The sequence below is a fragment of the Felis catus genome, chromosome E2 (genome assembly GCF_018350175.1).
Source record: "Felis catus isolate Fca126 chromosome E2, F.catus_Fca126_mat1.0, whole genome shotgun sequence".
Taxonomy (NCBI): domain Eukaryota; kingdom Metazoa; phylum Chordata; class Mammalia; order Carnivora; family Felidae; genus Felis; species Felis catus.
In genome coordinates, this window is record NC_058382.1 from 4,966,398 (window position 1) to 4,985,699 (window position 19,302).

General features: G+C 39.4%; 1 protein-coding gene across 9 annotated transcripts in view; it reads left to right on the forward strand.

The window, feature by feature from the left end:
• The window catches only part of LOC105261223 (putative protein ZNF720), a 61,409-nt gene that overhangs the window by 12,650 nt on the left and 29,457 nt on the right, over window positions 1–19,302 (forward strand). For 4 of the 9 annotated variants that reach the window (XM_045047143.1, XM_045047146.1, XM_045047148.1 and 1 more), the window contains one exon: window positions 2,976–3,880. The exons of 3 other annotated variants lie outside the window; for them this stretch is intronic. In XM_045047143.1, the coding sequence (XP_044903078.1) occupies window positions 2,976–3,361 (386 nt within the window). In that variant the 3' untranslated portion in view covers window positions 3,362–3,880. Of the gene's footprint in view, window positions 1–2,975; window positions 3,881–11,376; window positions 11,973–19,302 lie in introns of those variants that run through there. 2 more of the 9 variants (XM_045047150.1, XM_045047153.1) reach the window with 2 other exon arrangements.

The following is a 19,302-nucleotide window of genomic DNA, read 5'->3' on the forward strand; positions in this document are numbered from 1 at the left end:
CCAAACTCCACACCTGAAAAAGAAATAACCCAGTGAAGAAATGGGCAGAAAACATGAATAGACACTTCTCTAAAGAAGACATCCGGATGGCCAACAGGCACATGAAAAGATGCTCAACGTCGCTCCTCATCAGGGAAATACAAATCAAAACCACACTCAGATATCACCGCACACCAGTCAGAGTGGCCAAAATGAACAAATCAAGAGACTATAGATGCTGGCAAGGATGTGGAGAAACGAGGACCCTCTTGCACTGTTGGTGGGAATGCAAATTGGTGAAGCCACTCTGGAAAACAGTGTGGAGGTTCCTCAAAAAATTAAAAATAGACCTACCCTATGACCCAGCAATAGCACTGCTAGGAATTTACCCAAGGGATACAGGAGTACTGATGCATAGGGGCACTTGTACCCCAATGTTTATAGCAGCACTCTCAACAATAGCCAAATTATGGAAAGAGCCTAAGTGTCCATCAACTGATGAATGGATAAAGAAATTGTGGTTTATATACACAATGGAGTACTACATGACAATGAGAAAGAATGCAATATGGCCCTTTGTAGCAACGTGGATGGAACTGGAGAGTGTGATGCTAAGTGAAATAAGCCATATAGAGAAAGACAGATACCATATGGTTTCACTCTTATGTGGATCCTGAGAAACTTAACAGAAACCCATAGGGGAGAGGAAGAAAAAAAATAAAAAGGAGGTTAGAGTGGGAGAGAGCCAAAGCATAAGAGACTGTTGAAAACTGAGAACAAACTGAGGGTTGATGGGGGATCGGAGGGAGGGGAGGGTGGGTGATGGGTATTGAGGAGGGCACCATTTGGGATGAGCACTGGGTGTTGTATGGAAACCAATTTGACAACAAATTTCATATATTGAAAAAAAAAAAAGAAAGAATAGCAGAAATCTTGGTAATCCTAGAAGGAAACAGACTTCCAGATCCAGGAGTAGCAAAATGGATGAAAACAAAAAACTATATGCTTCCTCTAGGAGACTCATTCAGACATAACTCACCTGCAGATTGACAATGAGGAAATGAAGAAACACATAGCATGCAACGGATGTCAAAAGAAAGAGTGGCAATACTTCTATCAGACAAACAAGACTTTTTTGTTCTTCTGTTGTGTTTATCCTGCTTGGTGTCATAGTAATGCTGGCCTCACAGGATAGTTTGGAATGTGTTCCTGATCTTCCACGCTTTATAGGATTTTGAAAAGATTACCTTTAGTTATTATTTTTTTAAATGTCAGTTAGAATTGACCATGGAATGCATGTGATCTTGGGCTTTTCTGTGCGGAGAGATTTTTGATTCTGAATTCAACTTTCATTCTTCTTTTACCTATAAGAAGATTTCTAAATTTGTGGGTTTAAGGTTCACAATTTAATCTTACTAACATTTTTAGGAATTAAGTGGATTTTTTTTAATGTTCATTTACTTCTGAGAGAAAGAGAGAGAGAGTGCAGGCAGAGAAGGGGCAGAGAAAGAGGGAGACACAGAATCAGAAGCAGGCTCTAGACTCTGAGCTCTGAACACAGTGCCTGACCCATGGGTCAAACTCACTAACCCTGTGATCAGGACCTGAGCTGAAGTTGGATGCCCAACTGACTGAGCCACCCAAGAGCCCCAGAGGATTTCTTTTCTAAGTTACTTGTTAGGATACAATTGTTTATATAGTTGAAGCATTATCAATTTATCATTTTTCTGGTTAAACCGGGCATTGCTTTCAATGTTATGTTATTTTTTATTCTGGTCTCTATTTTATTTAGTTCTGATTTATCTTTCTAAATAAAATGATTTCAGATTTCCATTTGTTATTTCTTCTCCTACTAAATTTCAGCTAAGAGTCTTCCTTTTCTCGATCCTTTTGGTGTAATGTTGTTGACTTCAACGTTTTCATTATTTGAGGCATTTATTTAAAAAATAAATTTTTAAAATTTAAAACTTAAAAAAATAGGAAAATCTAAAGTAGTGAAAAACTTACCAGAAATAAAACAAGCAATGACCAAAATAATATAAAATAAAAATAAGGATTCTTTAGAGTTTTCTAAAGATCATATCATCTGTGAACAGAGATTTTTTTTTTTTTAGGAGTTTGTAGCATTCTTTAGAGTAGTGTATTCCTTTGATTTGGTAACCTGGCAATGCTGGTACCACAGAGTATTTTCATATTTTGTCTTTTCACTCCTTGGAAATACTTGAAGAGATTTAAAGTACTTTCTCATGAGCTGTTTGTTTGAATTCTCCAATGAATTCATCGGACATAGGACTTTTCCTTATTTGGAGTTAGTTTGTTTTTTTGTTTTTCGTTTGTTTTACATGTTTTTTATTACTCTTTAAGTCTACATAGTTGTCAGTGGTAGTGGTTTTTTTTTTTTCAGGATGGAGTACAGGTCCTTCTACCATTTTTTGAATTTATTCTCATCCCTTGGTATGTATTTGTGGGCATATAAGTATCCTCTATTGCCGCTCATAATTATTTTTATTTCAGTCGTATCAGTTATAATGTGTCTGCTTTCACTTCACTGCTGCCTTTAGTTAGTCTTTTCTCTTTCATTCTGACTTGATTGAAAGGTCTATCAATTTTGTTCATCTTTTCTGAATGCCAACACTTCCTCTGGCTGATATGGTCTTAGTTTTACTGTATCCTGTCTTAAGGATTTCAGTTTTATGTTTAAGTTTCCTTCTGTGGTGATTTTTGGCTCATGTGGTACTTTTCTTGATTACTCGAGGTATAGAAAAATGATTTGCACAATAGCATGACAATACTACAGAATTATCTATTAGGCTATATGGTCAGTGTCTTGTGTGCAAGGTTATGTGTCCATGGAGAAATGAAGTCCTGATGATTCATTCTCAAACATTTGGCTGACGTTTTCTGATTGATTCTAAGGTTGCATAATAGAAGTCTTCAGTATATTCATCTGAGTAGTAAGTGGGATGATTTTACTTTTGTTATTTGATCTCTTTCAGCTGTATCTTCACAATGCACCCAGAATTTCTTGCCAAAGCCATGCTTAGAACCTTCTCTCCAAAAAGTGTCAATGGGTGAACATAGTACCCATGAGAATTTACACTTAATGATAGACTGGGACAACAATGTGGAGAGTGAAGGACATCGAACATATCATGACAGACATTTCCAAATGGAGACATCTGCCCATGAGAAGAATCTCACTGCCCCATATGGTGAAGGATATAAAGCATTTTGCAAAACCTCCCCTTGTAAGTTAGCTACTTCTACAAAGCAGTGTGTTTCCATCACCAAAAACTCAAGTCAAAGATTCGTATTTATTTGTCAAAAGAAAATTTGGAAAATCTGGGAAGTTACCTCATTCAGGTGGAAAATAAGTATTTGAACCAATTTGAAAATAGGATTGGAATGACCTTTCACTCAACTGTTTCTGAAAACCATAGATTTAGAAATAAAGAAGAAAGTGTTAAGGGGTGTCAATTTGAGGGGCACGTCACAAAGAAGTCAACCCTACAAAACTATGAGAGTATTTTCAATGGACATAGAATTGCTCCTTGCAGTGAATCTGAGAAAACATTTAACCAGGGCTCAAATGTTAACAAATGTCTGCGTACTCATTTGCCAGACAGCCATTTTGAATGTAATAGAGGTAAGGAAGTCTTGTCTCAAAGATCTAAACGTATTATACAGAAGAGTACACATATGAGAGAAAATCCTTATAAATATAATGAATGTGGGAAAGATCTCGAGCAGTCTTCTGATGGTGATCATCAGACGATTTGTGAGGGGAAACACCCATACACATGTTATAAATCTGGAACTGTGTTTAGTCAGTCACCAAGATTAAATACACATGAGAAAATTGGTACTGGAGAGAAAAGGTACACGTGTAAGGACTGGGGCATAGTCTTTCATTGGCAGTCAACACGATCTCATCAACAAATGCATGCTGGAGAAAAATCATACAAATGTAAAGAGTGTGGTAAACCTTTAAGGACTGCTCATCACTAAATAGAACTGGGCAAATCCATAATAGAGAAAAACTTGACAAATGTCAACAACATGGCAAGGTCTTTACCAGGCACTCAATTCTTATTAGCCATCTCAGAATTCATACTGGAGAGAAACTTTACAAATGTAAGGAATGTGGCAAGGCCTTTAGCCAGCACTCAAACCTTATTCGACATCACAGAATTCATACTGGAGAGAAACCTTACAAATGTAAGGAATGTGGCAAGACCTTTACCGGGCAATCAATCCTTACTCAACATCTCAGAATTCATACTGGAGAGAAACCTTACCAATATACAGAATGTGGCAAGGCCTTTACCAGGCACTCAATCCTTACTCACCATCTCAGAACTCATACTGGAGAGAAACCTTACCAATGTAAGGAATGTGGCAAGGCCTTTAGCCAGCCCTCAATCCTTACTCCACATCACAGAATTCACATTGGAGAGAAACCTGATAATGTAAAAAGAATGTAAGTCAGTCCCTATAAGTGGTGCCCAGGCCTTACGGGACATCAGAGAATTCCTATTGGAGAGTAGCCATACAAATGTAAAGAATGTGCAAGCTCTCCCTGCAAGTCACAACTTACTCCACATTCTAGTTATCACATAGGAGCCAAACTGTGAAATGGAAAGTGGCCACACCTTTACCTGCAATTCAATCTTTGCTCGATATCACAAAATGCACCCTACATGCAAACCCTAGAAATGTAATGAATGAACAAAGACCCTCATTTTAAATATACACTTTAGGAAACACAAGAGACTGCATATAAGAAAGTAATTGGAAAGGTAGATTTACAAAAGTATTTCATTGAACATCAAATGTCAATGTTACAGAAATCAAGTAGAAAGGAGTACATCAGTCACTCTATTCAGACATTGCTTCAAAATACTTAAGGAATAATACAGAGTTAGACACTCGGAAAACATATATGCTATCTGGTTCAAAAGATCTAGGGGATAGGTTTTTGCATAGGTATACTTAATTTCAAAATGTGCTTTTTGGTTTTTTTACATTGACCCTATTTGGGATTCGTAAGTAGCAAGTATTAATGTATTCCTACTCTCAAATCACTTCAGAATATTCATTTCTTCCTAGTGGGTGTGTGAAACCATGTGGCTGACTGTTGTTGCATCAAAGGTATGAGATGCCCTTCTTCATTAGGTGGGACCCAGGCATGTCTAATTTTCCACAGAAGATAAAGGACAGTATGGTGCACAACATCTGAAACAAATCTAAATGGAGATGCTGTTTGTGGTTATACCATTGATGTAAGTTGTCCTGAGACAGGTGTTGAGAACACCATTGTCCATTTATTAACTCTAAACACTTCCTGCATATTAGAAGGGAAATGTTTTATGATACGGTCTTAAAGGCAAAGAGGTGGCAGTCCAGTGAACTGGTAGATCTTTATAAGAGCAATAGTCAGAGCACATGAGTTGATGTGGCTGCATTGAAGACATCTTCACAGATGGCAGCCAGAGCCTAGCTAACTCTTCCCCCAAATGGCATAAATTGTACATCCACATCTCTCAACAATTACCTCCGGCCCGACACTTATGGCAATCACTACTCCCCTTTCATTACATCAACACATAAATGCTTTTTTACCACTTGTATTCTATATTTTGAACGATTTGTTGAGTCGAGTGGATTTGAAATGCATAAATTGGTCTGTGTGAACTTAATATATTATAATTAATAAAACATAATGGTTTTTAATGTGTTAACATGGATGTGTAGTGAATGAACTGTGATCCAACCAGCAATGTTAGCCCATCCTCTTGTATTTAAGGTTGTAGGTACCTGATGGAATCTATAACTCATTTCCTAACACAACGGCATAGCACACCCAGTAATCCGTTTTCTCCACGGCCTTAGGATTTACATAATGTATCATTATTTTTCCCCTCGTTTATCCATGATACCATTTTCTCCTCTTTGTGAATACTGTGATGTTATTATGGATATATCACAGATTCTTCAGGGTTACTGTTGACCTTTTACCTAAGGTACTCCGTGAAACCCTATGTGGCATTCATTTGGCACAGCCAGTACATATGTTTTTAAGTTTATTTAATCTGAAAGACAGAGAGCATAAGCATAGGAGGGGCAAAGTAGTAGGGAGAGAATCCCAAGCAACTCTGCTGTCAGCACACAGCCAGACACAGCCTTCAGACCCATTAACTATGGGATCAAGAGCCACATGTTTAACCTACTGAGGCATCCAGGAGTTTTACAGGGTCTTGACTGACACCAGCCCCTCTCACTAGTACATTCCTTAGACAACACCCTACAGACTCACAAGATAATCTAACTTTTGATAGGACATTTTTATCTGCTGTTGTGAGCAACTGGGTCTGACTTTCCCGGTGATTACCCCTCTGTGTCCCCTACAGAAGGCACAGAGGTTGCTTAAACCTGTTTTAGTCTGAATAGTGAAATCTGGGCTTAGTGAGGGGCTCTAAAGCATGCCTCCATGGCAGCTAAGACAGCTATGTGCCCCCAGTCATGGAGGGGGGGGGGTGTTGTTTTCATGTGCATATGAAGTAAACATGCACATATGCTAGTACTGGGAATGTAATAGATACCCCATAAGTAGGAGAAACAAATTCCAATAGCAGTGATAATGTAGCCCCAGATGAAACACAGAAAATATACAAGGTAAAGAATTAGCATAGTGGATTCTGCGTGTGGAGGAAATACCTGTCCCAGGTTGCACAACTGAAAATGCATATAGAAACATAACTTCTTCTTGCTTTATTTCCCAGTTGTCACCATATCTCCGGTGCTATGTTTGTTCGTTTTTGGTGCCAGATTTGTAGACATCACAAACATTCTTCTGTGCCTGTGTTGTGGTGAGAGTGTCCTCACTAGCTGCTTAGTTGAGATGAGAGATGTAAGACCGTGAGTATTGAGACCTGTAGCGCTGGCATGCGGGGTGGGAATATAAGTAAAACATGATGAAGCCATCATCCTCAGAGAGAAAAATAAGCCCTATGAAAATAAAATGTGAAGGACTCTTTCTAATGCAGGGAAATACCTGGAGGTGGTTCCCTTGAGTCACCCAGGGTCCTAGGCAGCTCTTGGTGATGTCATCGGATGAATAAGTGTCATGGAGATAAGGAAATGGCAAATATTCTGGGTTTCTGAAGATTGGGGATGTCCTCCTGTATGATTCTTCATGATGACACTGAATTCCTTTCTCTTACTGAGGCCCAGAAGCTGTCAGATGACAATGATTACTGGTTTGCCTAGGTGTAGATCAGAGGCAGTGGATGGAGGAGGGGTATTAGATGATGCAAACATTTTGGGCATAGCTTTAAAATGTCACATGGCAGAGTAGGTTTGGAGATGAAGAAGACTTCTGGACACTGTAATGGGATCAGCAGGATGTGTGCTGTGGTTGTTCAAGCACTAATATCTCAAGATATAACTGCAGTGAAAGTGAGATCCAATGTAGATGGGTGATGTTTCAGGAAAGACAATTCATTGTTGTGAGGGATATTCCTGTCATCAGTCAGCCTCAAGATGAGTATAGTCCTGTACTCTTGCTCTGTCCAGGGCCCAGATTTGTTGGAGCAGCAGTTCAACAGTGACAGGCAGTGAGCTTTTCTGATTCCAACAGTCCAGCACAAGTGTTCACTGACTCCTGAATGAATAAAGATTTGGTGTGTATGTGAATGTTAGTAGGCATAAAAAGGTATGAAACCTTGCCATTTTTTAACATTTATTTATTTTTGAGAGACAGAGAACATGAGTAGGGGAGGGGGAGAGAGAGAGACAGAATCCAAAGCAAGTTCCAGGCTCTGAGCTGTTTGTTAGCACAGAGCCCAACACGGGGCTCGAACTCATGAAGTGCGAAACCATGACCTGAGCTGAAGTCAGAAGCTCAACCAACTGAGCCACCCAGGCACCCCTGAAATCTTGCCTTTTGTATGAATGGGTGGTGTTAGAGAGTGTTATGCTAAGTGAAAAGAGTCAGAGAAAGACAAATCCTATATGATTTCACTCATATGTGGAAATCAAGAAACAAAACAAGTGAGCAAAGGGAAAGAAAAATAACAAAAGGGAGAAGCTAACCAAGAAAAAGACACTTAACTATAGAGAGCAAACTGATGGTTACCAGAGTGGAGATTGGTAGGCAGATGGGTTAAATAAGTGATGGGGAATAATGAGGTCCCTTGTGAGTTGAGACCTGGGTGTTGTATGGAATTGTTGAGTCAGTATATTGTCCACAGGAAACTAATGTTACACTGTATGTTAACTACCTGGAAGTTAAAGAAAAACCTCTGGGAAGTGTTTTGTTGTTTACTGATTGAGGAACCTTTTCCTCATAGGTTAACTGACTGCAGCAAGTGCACAGAATATAACTTGGTAAACAAATGGAAACAATCTTTTCTCCCTACCTGGTTCTTCCAGATCTCAGAAACTCCCAGTGCCTATTCTTATGTTTATTCCAATACATGTGTTTGCATAATTTCAATAAGAATCTTTCCTCCGTATGACAAGACACAGTTGGAAACACTGTTAGGTAACCAAGACTTTGACTAGAATGTCATAGCTGAGAAAGACCGAAATCGATTCAGAAATGAGGAGACAGCTATAAGGATCTCTGATGAACTTAATGGACCCAATAAGGCCCCCTTGGAGGTATGAGCATGACTCCTTGCTTACAGAGTCCCTGGAAGCCTTCCTAGGTGAATCAAGAACTTTATTCCCTAATAGATTCAATAATCTTGGGAGGTTTTGGAGACCTCAAGAATATAGGAATTCACCCAAAACTATAAGTGTTGCAGGCAACACCTGATGGCAAGTATTTGGCTTCATCTCTGCCCTTGAGAGGCTATTAAAAGTTTAATCTAGTGACATCTTATGAAAAATTCCAGCAAAGCTGGTTTTAAAGAGTCTTTCAGTCAAACCTCTATTGTGATTGCACTTATGTAAATAAGGAGGTCAAATTTTTTTCTCCAAATACACTGAGTTTGCAATCCCATTACTGTTAATTTGGCTCTACTTGGTAAACTGAGGATAATTATAGACAAAAATGTTTCAATAATATATCTTTGTAGATTTAGACTTTAATAATATTAATCATAAATTGTACCAGATCATGATCTCTTCTTGTGTCCTCCAATGCCTGGCTACAAATCCTGAGAAGAACATTTTTATTAAATCGGTGTTGAATTTGAGAGAGAGAGAGAGAGAGAGAGAGAGAGAGAGAGAGAGAGAGAGAGAGAAAGGGCGCACAAGTGAGGGAGGGGCAGAGAGATAGCAAGAGGGAGAATCCCAAGCAGTCTCCCTGCTGTCCGTCAAGGCAAAGCCCAAAGCTGGCTCAATCCCAGCAACTGTGCAGTGAACCCAAGCCAAAATCAAGATTCGGGCACTTAATGGACTCGGACACCCATGCGCCCGCCACCCCCTTAACGTAACATTTTGATTTTTCTCCTACCTTTCTGTATTGGAATCATTTGAGGACAAGACTGCCTTCTGTCCTGAAGCTCTGGAAACTTCATATAAGTACTTTATGGAAAGAAATCGTCATAATAGCTCATGTATAGAGAATCTTTGTGCTGTGGCTGTATGGGCCACTGAAAAGATTACCAGAGGCATTCGAACTATAAACCAGGAAGATACTTCGGGTTGCTCCTACTTGCCCTCACTGTATCTGAAGATGATTCAAGTCTGACATCTACATGTCTGTGCCTCTGGCTACTCTGAGAAGTCAGAAACTGGCTTAAGAGTTGATCTCATCATGAAGCATGTTTGTCTTCTTTGGTTTTCATAGAAATGGCTCATTGAATAACATTACATGAACCACAGGGCTGACTTTGAAAAGGCACCTTCATCATGGCTTCCTAAAACGAGTTTGACTAAACAGATCTATCATCAGGACTAAAATGCTAGATCAGTGATGTGAAACAATGTAGGCCAATTTTAATATGTGAGCTTCCAGGGAAGTTTCATATGGGGGAATGGAAGGGGTTTAGGACAGCCTTTCCTGTCCCCTCACCCCCAGGATGGCCACTTTGTCATGCAGATACTTTGACATGAAGGTATTTGAGAACCTGCTGGTGCAAGAGAAGCTTTTCCCCCTTAACCACCCAGAAGAGTCTAAATTGGGGAGTCTTCCCAGAAAAAGAGTTATTAACAGAGCCAAAGTTACCTCAGTGACCCATCTGTAAGGTGGGACAAACATCTAATTACCAAGTATGTGCTCTTCTGATCACCCCGTGAAGTGCACTGCTTTCCTCTAAAGCCTCAGGCCCCCACCCCTTTTTCCTTAGTTCACCATGATATTTGGGCCTCATCTTGCTAGACAGTCTTTGGAATTTCCATGTTTGTGTGGATTTCCTGTACATAATTGTATTAAATTTGATTTTCTCCTGTCAATCTGTCTCATGTCCACTTGATTTCTCATCCAGCTAGAAGGATCTTTGGGAAGACAATAATTCTTGTTCTCTGACAGAGGGTTTGACTTTAATGCCTCATTTCCTGTCACTCCATTTCACGTATAAAAAGATGCTGGGGCAGTAGAAAGTATTTCCACAGGAGTTCATATTTTTAAGCACAGTTTTTGTCTGTATTTCAGCAGATTCCTTATTTATTATCAGTGTGGACACTAGCTTGTCAGTGTTTTCCTTAAAAGCTTCTAAGGAGCACTCAAAATATGTATCCCGCTCAATTTGTCTAGCCGATTAGATGGCTCTCTGAAGGTGGGTGATTAAGTACACAGATGAAATGTTTCAAGGGACCTCACTTAGGCCACTTGAGCATTGAAATCATCCTTAGGATCATTTTCTATTTATTTAGGTTTTTGCAAACATGTCCTCGGTGTGTGTTAAACACGAGTCCTACCAGATTGTTGGAAGGTGGTTCTCCATCCTTTTTCCTCATTGTGATGGTTTATTCTGATTCCTAGTGGGTTTAGATGCTCACCACTACTTAAGGAGTTTCATCTATAAATGATTTTGCTTCCTCAGGCATCATTCTGGAGTTTGTTCGTTGTATTTTGTGTCTTGGTTTTCCCTGGACTTAGCCTGCCTAAATCCACAGCGTTACGAATGTTAAAGGGCTCATTCGTCTGTTCTTCCTGTGAGAGTGCAACGAAATTATTTGTGTTGTGAATGGGAATCCTTGTGAGATGGCTTTTGGGTGCTGTTGACTCTGCCCCTAATGATGGAGCCAATGTCCTTTGTCTTTGGATTCATTCAGAATCTCATCTACAGAATGTATCAAGCATTTACATTGGAAACACTGTGAAGAAGTTTAAGTGTCGAAGACAAAGAGTCATTTCTGCCACAGACCTGCAATCTCTGGTTTCCTGACCATAAAGTTTATTGTGGTCATGCAGTATTACCAGCAAATTTGTCTTTCTTTTTCTAGAGTCCCAGTTGAACACCATTGATTGTGTAACATGTAGCCTCACAGGCTGCATGTGGGGAGCCAAATCAGCAACACTTGCCCATTGCTAGCCAAGAAGCAACTGAAACATCACACACAGAGAACCAGAACCAGAGAGCATCTCAGATGCTGAAACCTGCTATAAACAGAAGAGGGCCAGTGCTCAGGAAAATGAGTTGATGATGAAACACCAACCAAGTGATTAAGAAAGTTCTTTACCAAGACAGTCCTTCCAGCCAGACCCCTTATTTCTCACTCCAAAATGAAAGCACCATAGTCAAGAGACATTTCATTTTTTCCTTCATAGTCTTCTCAAAGGTAACTTTTTGATATGCTCTGTCATTTTAAGCTAACCTTTTGTGGGGCAGCTGGGTGACTCAGTCAGTTAAGAGTCTGACTCTTGGTTTCATCTCTCGTCGTGATCTCACAGTTTCATGCATTTGAGCCCCAGCTGGGCTTGGCACTGGCAGCCAAGCCTCCTTAGGATTCTCTCTCTCCCTCTCAAACCCTCCCTACTTGCACTGTCTCTGTCTCTCTCAAAATAAAGAAATAAATTTTTAAAAATGATAAAAATAAAAACAAACTACCCTTTGTGTGTGTGCATGTGTGTGTGTGTATTGTGTTGTGTTTGTGTGTTAGTGTGTTCATGACAACCTAATTCTAAATTTTTTTGTGTGCCTTTAATATAGAACAATTGTTTTGACATGAATTTTCCTGATGTATATATTTTTAGGTTGAAAACAGATGCATAAAGTTTGGGACAGGTGACATTTGTGATGTGTCTATTTCACAATAAATGTAAAAGGGTCACAAATATTAGCGTCCTAAAAACTCCTTGCATTATAAATGCATTACTTCTGGTTCTTGATAAAACGGGATATACTTAAAAAACGATGTATATAGAGTGTGTCGGCATTTCATAGTAAGTTTTCTTGAGTCCATATTTAATACCAAATATTGTTTAGGTTGGTGACTTCTCTTCAGGCCAATACTGTCCAGATGGTATAAATTGGTAAAATAAATCTTCAAAACTGACCATTCTTCTGCATTCAAGAGTAAAGCACATGCATGCTTGTGTAGAGCTCAGAGGTGCAATACACTTCTCTTGAATATTTGGGAAAACATGAAGTCTTTTCAAGAACATCTGAGAAACAGAATAATCCTAGCCTGCTGACACTAAGGAAAAACCAAACTTTCCTGAAACTCTGATTTCCTTTCTTAGCAATTTCTGTTGCTTAGAGAGCTCAAGGACATGGTTTGGTTGAGGATCACTGAGAAACTGGATGTCCTAGATTGCACACCTGTGAGGCCATGTTAGCAGATGTTACTTGATAACCTCTGCTGCCATTTTACCTGATACCCCAGAGGTGTATTCCATCTCAAAAGAATTTGAGTTACAAAAATATCTGTCTTCTTTTTCTGAAAGGTTTTATAGGTGCATCTGGTAGTTCAATCTGTAGGGTAGTGCTGATTAACTGCTTGTAAGCTAGTGAGTTTACATTGCTATCTTTTGAGCCTAAGCTACATAATCCTTGACTGGCACAGCTGTGGCTGGGGGCAATATGACCTGTAGTGTGCATTCTCTGCTCAGGTCCTGGTCTCTGGCTGGTGAGTTCAAGCCACATATTGAGCATCTAGTTAAACACACACACACACACACACACACACACACACACACACACACACACACACACAAATTCTCTTGGGCCTACAGTGTATCAGTTGCCTTTAGCCCAAAAAACCTTCATGCCAGAGTTACTCATCTTGGGGCAATCTATCCTCGTCCCCTAGGGAACATTGCTTTAAGGCATTCTCTGCATACAGAGCTGTGTATCATGTTAGATAAACTCTAGGTCAGATAACCTTGGTAAAAGCTTGTTTTCCATTTATCGGCTGTTTGGCAACATACTGTCATAAAAGTGAAAGGAATTACATATTTGGTCTCAAATTATTTTGGTGTTTATTGTTTTGCATTAACTTATAAAGAATTGTTACAAGGCTATCTAGTGACTAGTTAATGTTTAAATGGATTGTTGTCATAATTCAGATTTCAGTAGAACTTGTACTTGCCATAAAAAGCATTCGATTCAAATTCCTCGAGTAATTGTTTTTTTAGGAAATAATTTCCGAGAATTGTCCTCTTTCCTCTATCTACTGAGGGCAATGCTGGACTGGAAATTTGAGAATCTCCAACACAACTCATATTCCTATTTTTAGAATAAATGGGTTTTGTTCTATCCAAGCCATACCTGGTCACCAGTTTGGAGCAAAGAAGGAGCCCTGGGATGTAAAGACAAAGTGTTTTACATCCAGGTAGGTGAGAATGAATCAGCAGATGACACAGGTTCAGTCCAAAGGTGAAGGAGGAGACTGCACCTTGCCATGTGGTTTGAATGGAAATGATTTCGAGAAGCTTCAGTTCATTGATCTTACTGAAACCAGCAGACAATCCTAACACTCACCAAGCTTTTACATCCTGTGACATTCTCGTCTTCTCCCCTGCTCGTCCATCATATTCAAAGTGAGGGGCAAAGAACTTTCCATAACCAGTGAGGGCCTGCAGGATCTGTCTACTTTTCTATGACTCTCAGGGGTCTGGGGAAATTTGTGCAATTTTCTGAGGAACTCGACACTAAGCCATTTTCTAAGTTCCATTTTGCCCTCATGACAGAAGTCACTTCTTACCATATTTCTTAACAAGTAGGATATCCTAGTTTTATTTATATGAAGTTCCTGTGACTGTGTTCTACATATATTACTCAGCATATTTAACATCATAGTGTTTCTCTATGCAGAAATTTCTTACTGTTGTTGCCGTTGCTTGCAAAGGATGAATAACACCCTTGGCATTTTGTGTAAAAGTGAGATTATCTCCTAATAAAAAATTCTCTCATGTCCTTTAAAGACTTACCATAAAATTTTTCTTACTGCCCTTTTTCTTTACTTCCAACTTCGGTCTCAGTTATTACAACCCATTGCTCAGTAATAATGGATTGTCTGAGAAATTTATTTCTTTAATGTTTCTTTGTTTTAAGAGAGAGGACAGGGAGGGGTAGACGGAGTAGGGGAGAGAGAATCCCAAGGAGACTCCTGTATCTCAGCAAGGACCCTGCTGTGGGGCTTAATCCCTGGAACCGCGAGGTCATGTCCTGAGCAGAAAGCAAGAGTTCGACACTTTACCTACTGAGCCAACCACGCTGTTCATTCTGAGCAATTTCTGTCACATAAAATATGCTAGTGCGTCAAATGCATGGGCTTTTTGAGTGTACAGTCTCAGTTTGTACTTGTATGAAAGGATCCTTTTAAAATCATATATGTTTTATTCAGATTTTTTCTTACAACTCCTCTTATTCTTGTTTTGTGTTTCACTAAAAAAGCTTCCTTTTTTGTGAATGGAAAATAGCTTTATTTTAAAATATCTTTTTTTTCCTCCAAGTTTTTATTTAAAAAGTTACAGAACATATAGTATAGTATTGGTTTCACACGTTGAATTCAGTGGTTCCTCACTTACATACCCAGTAAGCACACCCAGTGCTCATTACAGGTCCTTTCCTTAATGGGTATCATCCATATGGCCCAGCCAGCTACCACCTCCCTTCCAGGACCCCTCAGTTTGTTTTCTATACTTCAGAGTCTTTTTAGATTTGCCTCTTTCTCTGTTCTTATTGTATTTTACTTTTCTTTTTCTTCCCCTATGTTCATCTGTTTTGTTTCCGAAATTCCACATATGAGGGAATTCATTTGTCTTTCTCTGGCTGACTGAATTTACTTATCCTAATACACTCTAGTTCCACCCACACCATTGCAGATGGCAAGATGTCCTTCTTTTGGATGGCTGCATAATATTCCATTGTGTATATGTCCCACATCTTCTTTATCCATTCAACCCTCCATGGACATTTGGACTCTTTCCATAATTTCGCTATGTTGATAGGGTCGCTATAAATATGGGGTGCATGTGCCCCTTCGAATCTGTATTTTTTTTTCCAATCTGTATTTTTGTATTCTTTGGATACATCCTAGCAGTATAATGGCTGTGTCGTAGGGGGGTTCTATTTTTCCCTTTTTGAGGAAACTCCATATTGTCTTCCAAACTGGCTGCACCAGAATGCATTCATACCAAGAGTGAATGAGGGTTCCCCTTTCTTGGCATTTTCACCAACATCTGTTGTTTCCTGAATTCTTAATTTAGGCATTCTGACAGGTGTGAGGTGGCAGCTCACTGTGGTTTTGACTTGTATTTCCTTGATGATGAGGGATGTTGAGCATCTTTTCATATGTCTGTTGGCCATCTGGATGGGGTCTTTGGAAAAATGTCTACTCGTGTCTTCTCATTTCTTACCTGCGTTATTTATTTTTGGAGTGTTGGTTTTGATAACCTGTGTATAGGCTTGGTTTATTTGCCCACTATCTGAGATGTCATTTCCAAATATCTTTTCTAATCTCTAGGTTGTCTTTCAGTTTTGCTGATTGTTTCTTTCGCTGTGCAGAAGCTTTTTATCTTGATGAGGTCATAATACTTCATTTTTGCTTTTGTTTTCCTTCCCTTTGCCAGCATGTCTAGTAAGGAGTTTTTGTGGCCGAGGTCAAAGAGGTTGTTCCCTGTGTTCTCCTGTAAGATTTTGATAGTTTCCTGTGTCACATTTAGGTCTTTCATTTGTATTGAATTTATTTTTGTGTATGGTATAAGAAAGGGGTCCAGTTTCTTTGCTTTTTAAGTTTAATTATTTATTTTGAGAGAGAGGGAGCATAAGCAGGGGAGCGGTGAGAGGGAGGGAAAGTGAGAAGGAGAGAGAGAAGATTCCAAAAGGGATCATCCACGCCAACAGCACAGAGCCTGACACAAGGCCACAACCCACAAATGACAAAATCATGACCTGAGCTGAAATCCAGATTCAGATGCCCAATCAGGTACCCCAGAAGATGGTCTGCTTTCATTTTTCTGCATGTCACTGTCGTTTCCCCAACACCAGTTGTTGAAGAGACTGTCTTCCTTCCTTGAATATTCTTTCCTGCATTGTCAAAGATTTCTTGACCATATAGCCGTGGGTCCCCTTCTGGGTTTTCTATTCTGTTCCATTGATCTACTTGTCTGTTTCTGTGCCAATTCCATACTGTCTTCCTGATTACAGCTTTGCAACATAGCTTGAAGTCCAGAATTGTGGGTCTTCCTGTTTTCTTTGCATTTTCAACAACACTTGGCTATTTATGTTTTCTTCTGGTTCCATACACATTCAGAATGGTTTCTTTCAGCTCTGAAAAAAAAATCAGTGTTGTTTCCTAGGGATTGCATTGAGTGCATACATTGCTTTGCAGAGTATAGACTTTTGAAGAATATTTGTTATTCCAAGCCATGAGCCTGCAATGCTTTTCCATTTCTTTGTGTCATTTTCAGCTTCATTCAGAAGTTTTCTATAGTTTTTAGAGTACAAATATTTTACCTCTTTGGTTAACTTTATTCCTAGGTTTCATGTGGTTTTTGTGGCAATTATAAATAGAATTGATCTCTTTCTTTATTTTTAAATTATTTTTTTAATTTACATCCAGGTTAGTTAGCATATAGTGTTCTAATGATTTGAGGAGTAGATTCCAGTGATTCATCCGCTATGATAAATCCAGTTCTCCTCCCAGCAAGTGTCCTCCATAATGCTCACTATCCATTTTGCGCATGCCCACATTGCAACCCCTCCAGCAATCCTCAATTTGTTCTCTGCATGTAAGAGTCTCTTATGTTTTCCCCCCTCCTTGTTTTGATATTATTTTTGCTTCCCTTCCCTGATGTTCATCTGTTTCATATCTTAAATGCCTCCTATGAGTGAAGTCATATGATTTTTGCCTTTCTCTGACTGGCAAATTTTGCTGAGCATAATACCCTCTACTTCCGTCCTTGTAGTTGCAGATGGCAAGATTTCATTCTTTGCGATTGCTGAATAATACTCCATTGTGTGTGTGTGTGTGTGTGTGTGTGTGCGTGTGGACACACACCCCACATCTTATTTATCCATTCATGCGTCAATGGACATTTGGGCTCTGGAATTGATTTCTTGGTTTCTCCTTCTCCTGCTTCATGACTAGTGTATAGTTATGCAAATGATTTCTGTGTTTTGACTTTATATCTTACAACTTTGATGAATTCATGTATCTGTTCTAACAGTTTTTTGGTGGAGTCTTTGGGGGTTTCTACATAGAATATCATGTTTTGTGTGAAGAGTGATAGTTATACTGCTTTCACGCCAATTTGTATGCCTTGTTTTTCTTTTTGTGGTCTGATTTCTGAGGTTAGGACTTCCAGTAGTATGTTGAACAAGTGGTGAGAGTGGACATCCCTGTTGTGTTCCTGACCTTAGGGGAAAAGCTTTCACATTTGCCGCAGTAAGGATGATATTAGCTGCGGGTCTTTCATATATGGCGTTTCTGATTGTTGAAGTATGTTCCATTTATCCCTACTTTCTTCAGGGTTTTTATCAAGAAAAGATGCTATATTTTGTCAACTGCTCTCTATAAACCTTCCTTTGTAATGATAGTAGCCACTACATTAATTAATTGAATTTTTGGATTTTCACCTATTTTTTATACTTTTGGATAACACTTTTCAACTGAGTACTTTTGAAGAGACTGTAGGGTTTTTGTTGTTGTTGTTTATTTACTTTTGAGAGACAGGGAGACACAGAATCCAAAGCAGGATCCAGGCTCTGAGCTCTCAGCATGGATCCAGATGTGGATCTTAAACACACACATCATGACCGGAGCTGACTTCGGACGCTTAACCAACTGAGCCACCCAGGCACCCAGAAGACTGTATTAGTTTTAATTCAAATAGGAATCAGTCATATGTCAATTGTCAATAACATTATATGTGTATTTGTTGTGTCAATATTACCCATACATTTTCGGTATATGACTTATCCTGTTTGTTTCTTTTCATGGTAATTTGTCAAAGGTTATTTCACCCTGGGTAGCCTGTCATATGGTATTCTTGTCATCACCTATTTGTGGGTGAATTTATATTCTTTTTGTGAAGCAAACAGGTTTTTGAATTTAAGGTAATTTTTTTTTACCTTGGGTTGGTAATCTTATTTATGTGAGTTCTTCCTTCCAAAACCATGGGAAATGAGTATGATATGTTCTTTAGCAAGGAGGGTTTGGTTGCTGGGTGAGCCTTCCTGGGAGTAGAGATTGTTTCTGTTCTTTTGCATTATCTTAAAAATAATATTAAGAATAATATTGGAGGTGAGGGCACAAGTGTACACAGCAGAGTGGGAGATAGCAAAGAAGGCTGAAACAGAGGCTCTGAGGAAAATTTGATGGGCCAATCATTTGCATTTGTGTATTTGGTCAATTTGAATGTGTACACTGTCAATGGACATCCCAGAACCGGAAGATGAGATGTGACATATTACCTTGGAGGCACAGTTTGAACCAGAAAGGTGAAACTGACTCCCCAAACTGTAAGTCCTTTCTCTCCTCTATGTGAGTCTGAATGTCAGGAAAGTATGAATGTCAATTTGGGCTGCCCAGCAGGTAGAAGTCAGGAACTCTGTTCTCAAAAGGGAAGATCAGAGACTAGCAGTGGAGATGTGGAGAACAATTTTGTGTAGTAAGAGGTAATTTTTGACAGAATCTGAAGGGACAAGTCTCTGTTAGACTCTTCATGCTCCATGTAGGCAGAGGTACTATTCCTGATCCGTATTGTGGGGCAGCTGAGCTGTGTACCCACAATATTAGGCCTGAAGTATGAAACCGGCAACTGGGAACATGAGAAGTTCCACTAGAGAGGTGGGACTGATGGTTGGCTTATGAGTTTCTACTGCACAGGGTGGTCCTGGGTAGCCAGACCCCACTCCCCATCCTTCTCTGTGGTCCTGTGCATTGTGGGAAGGACCTCACCCGGGTGCTGGAGGGCTTCAC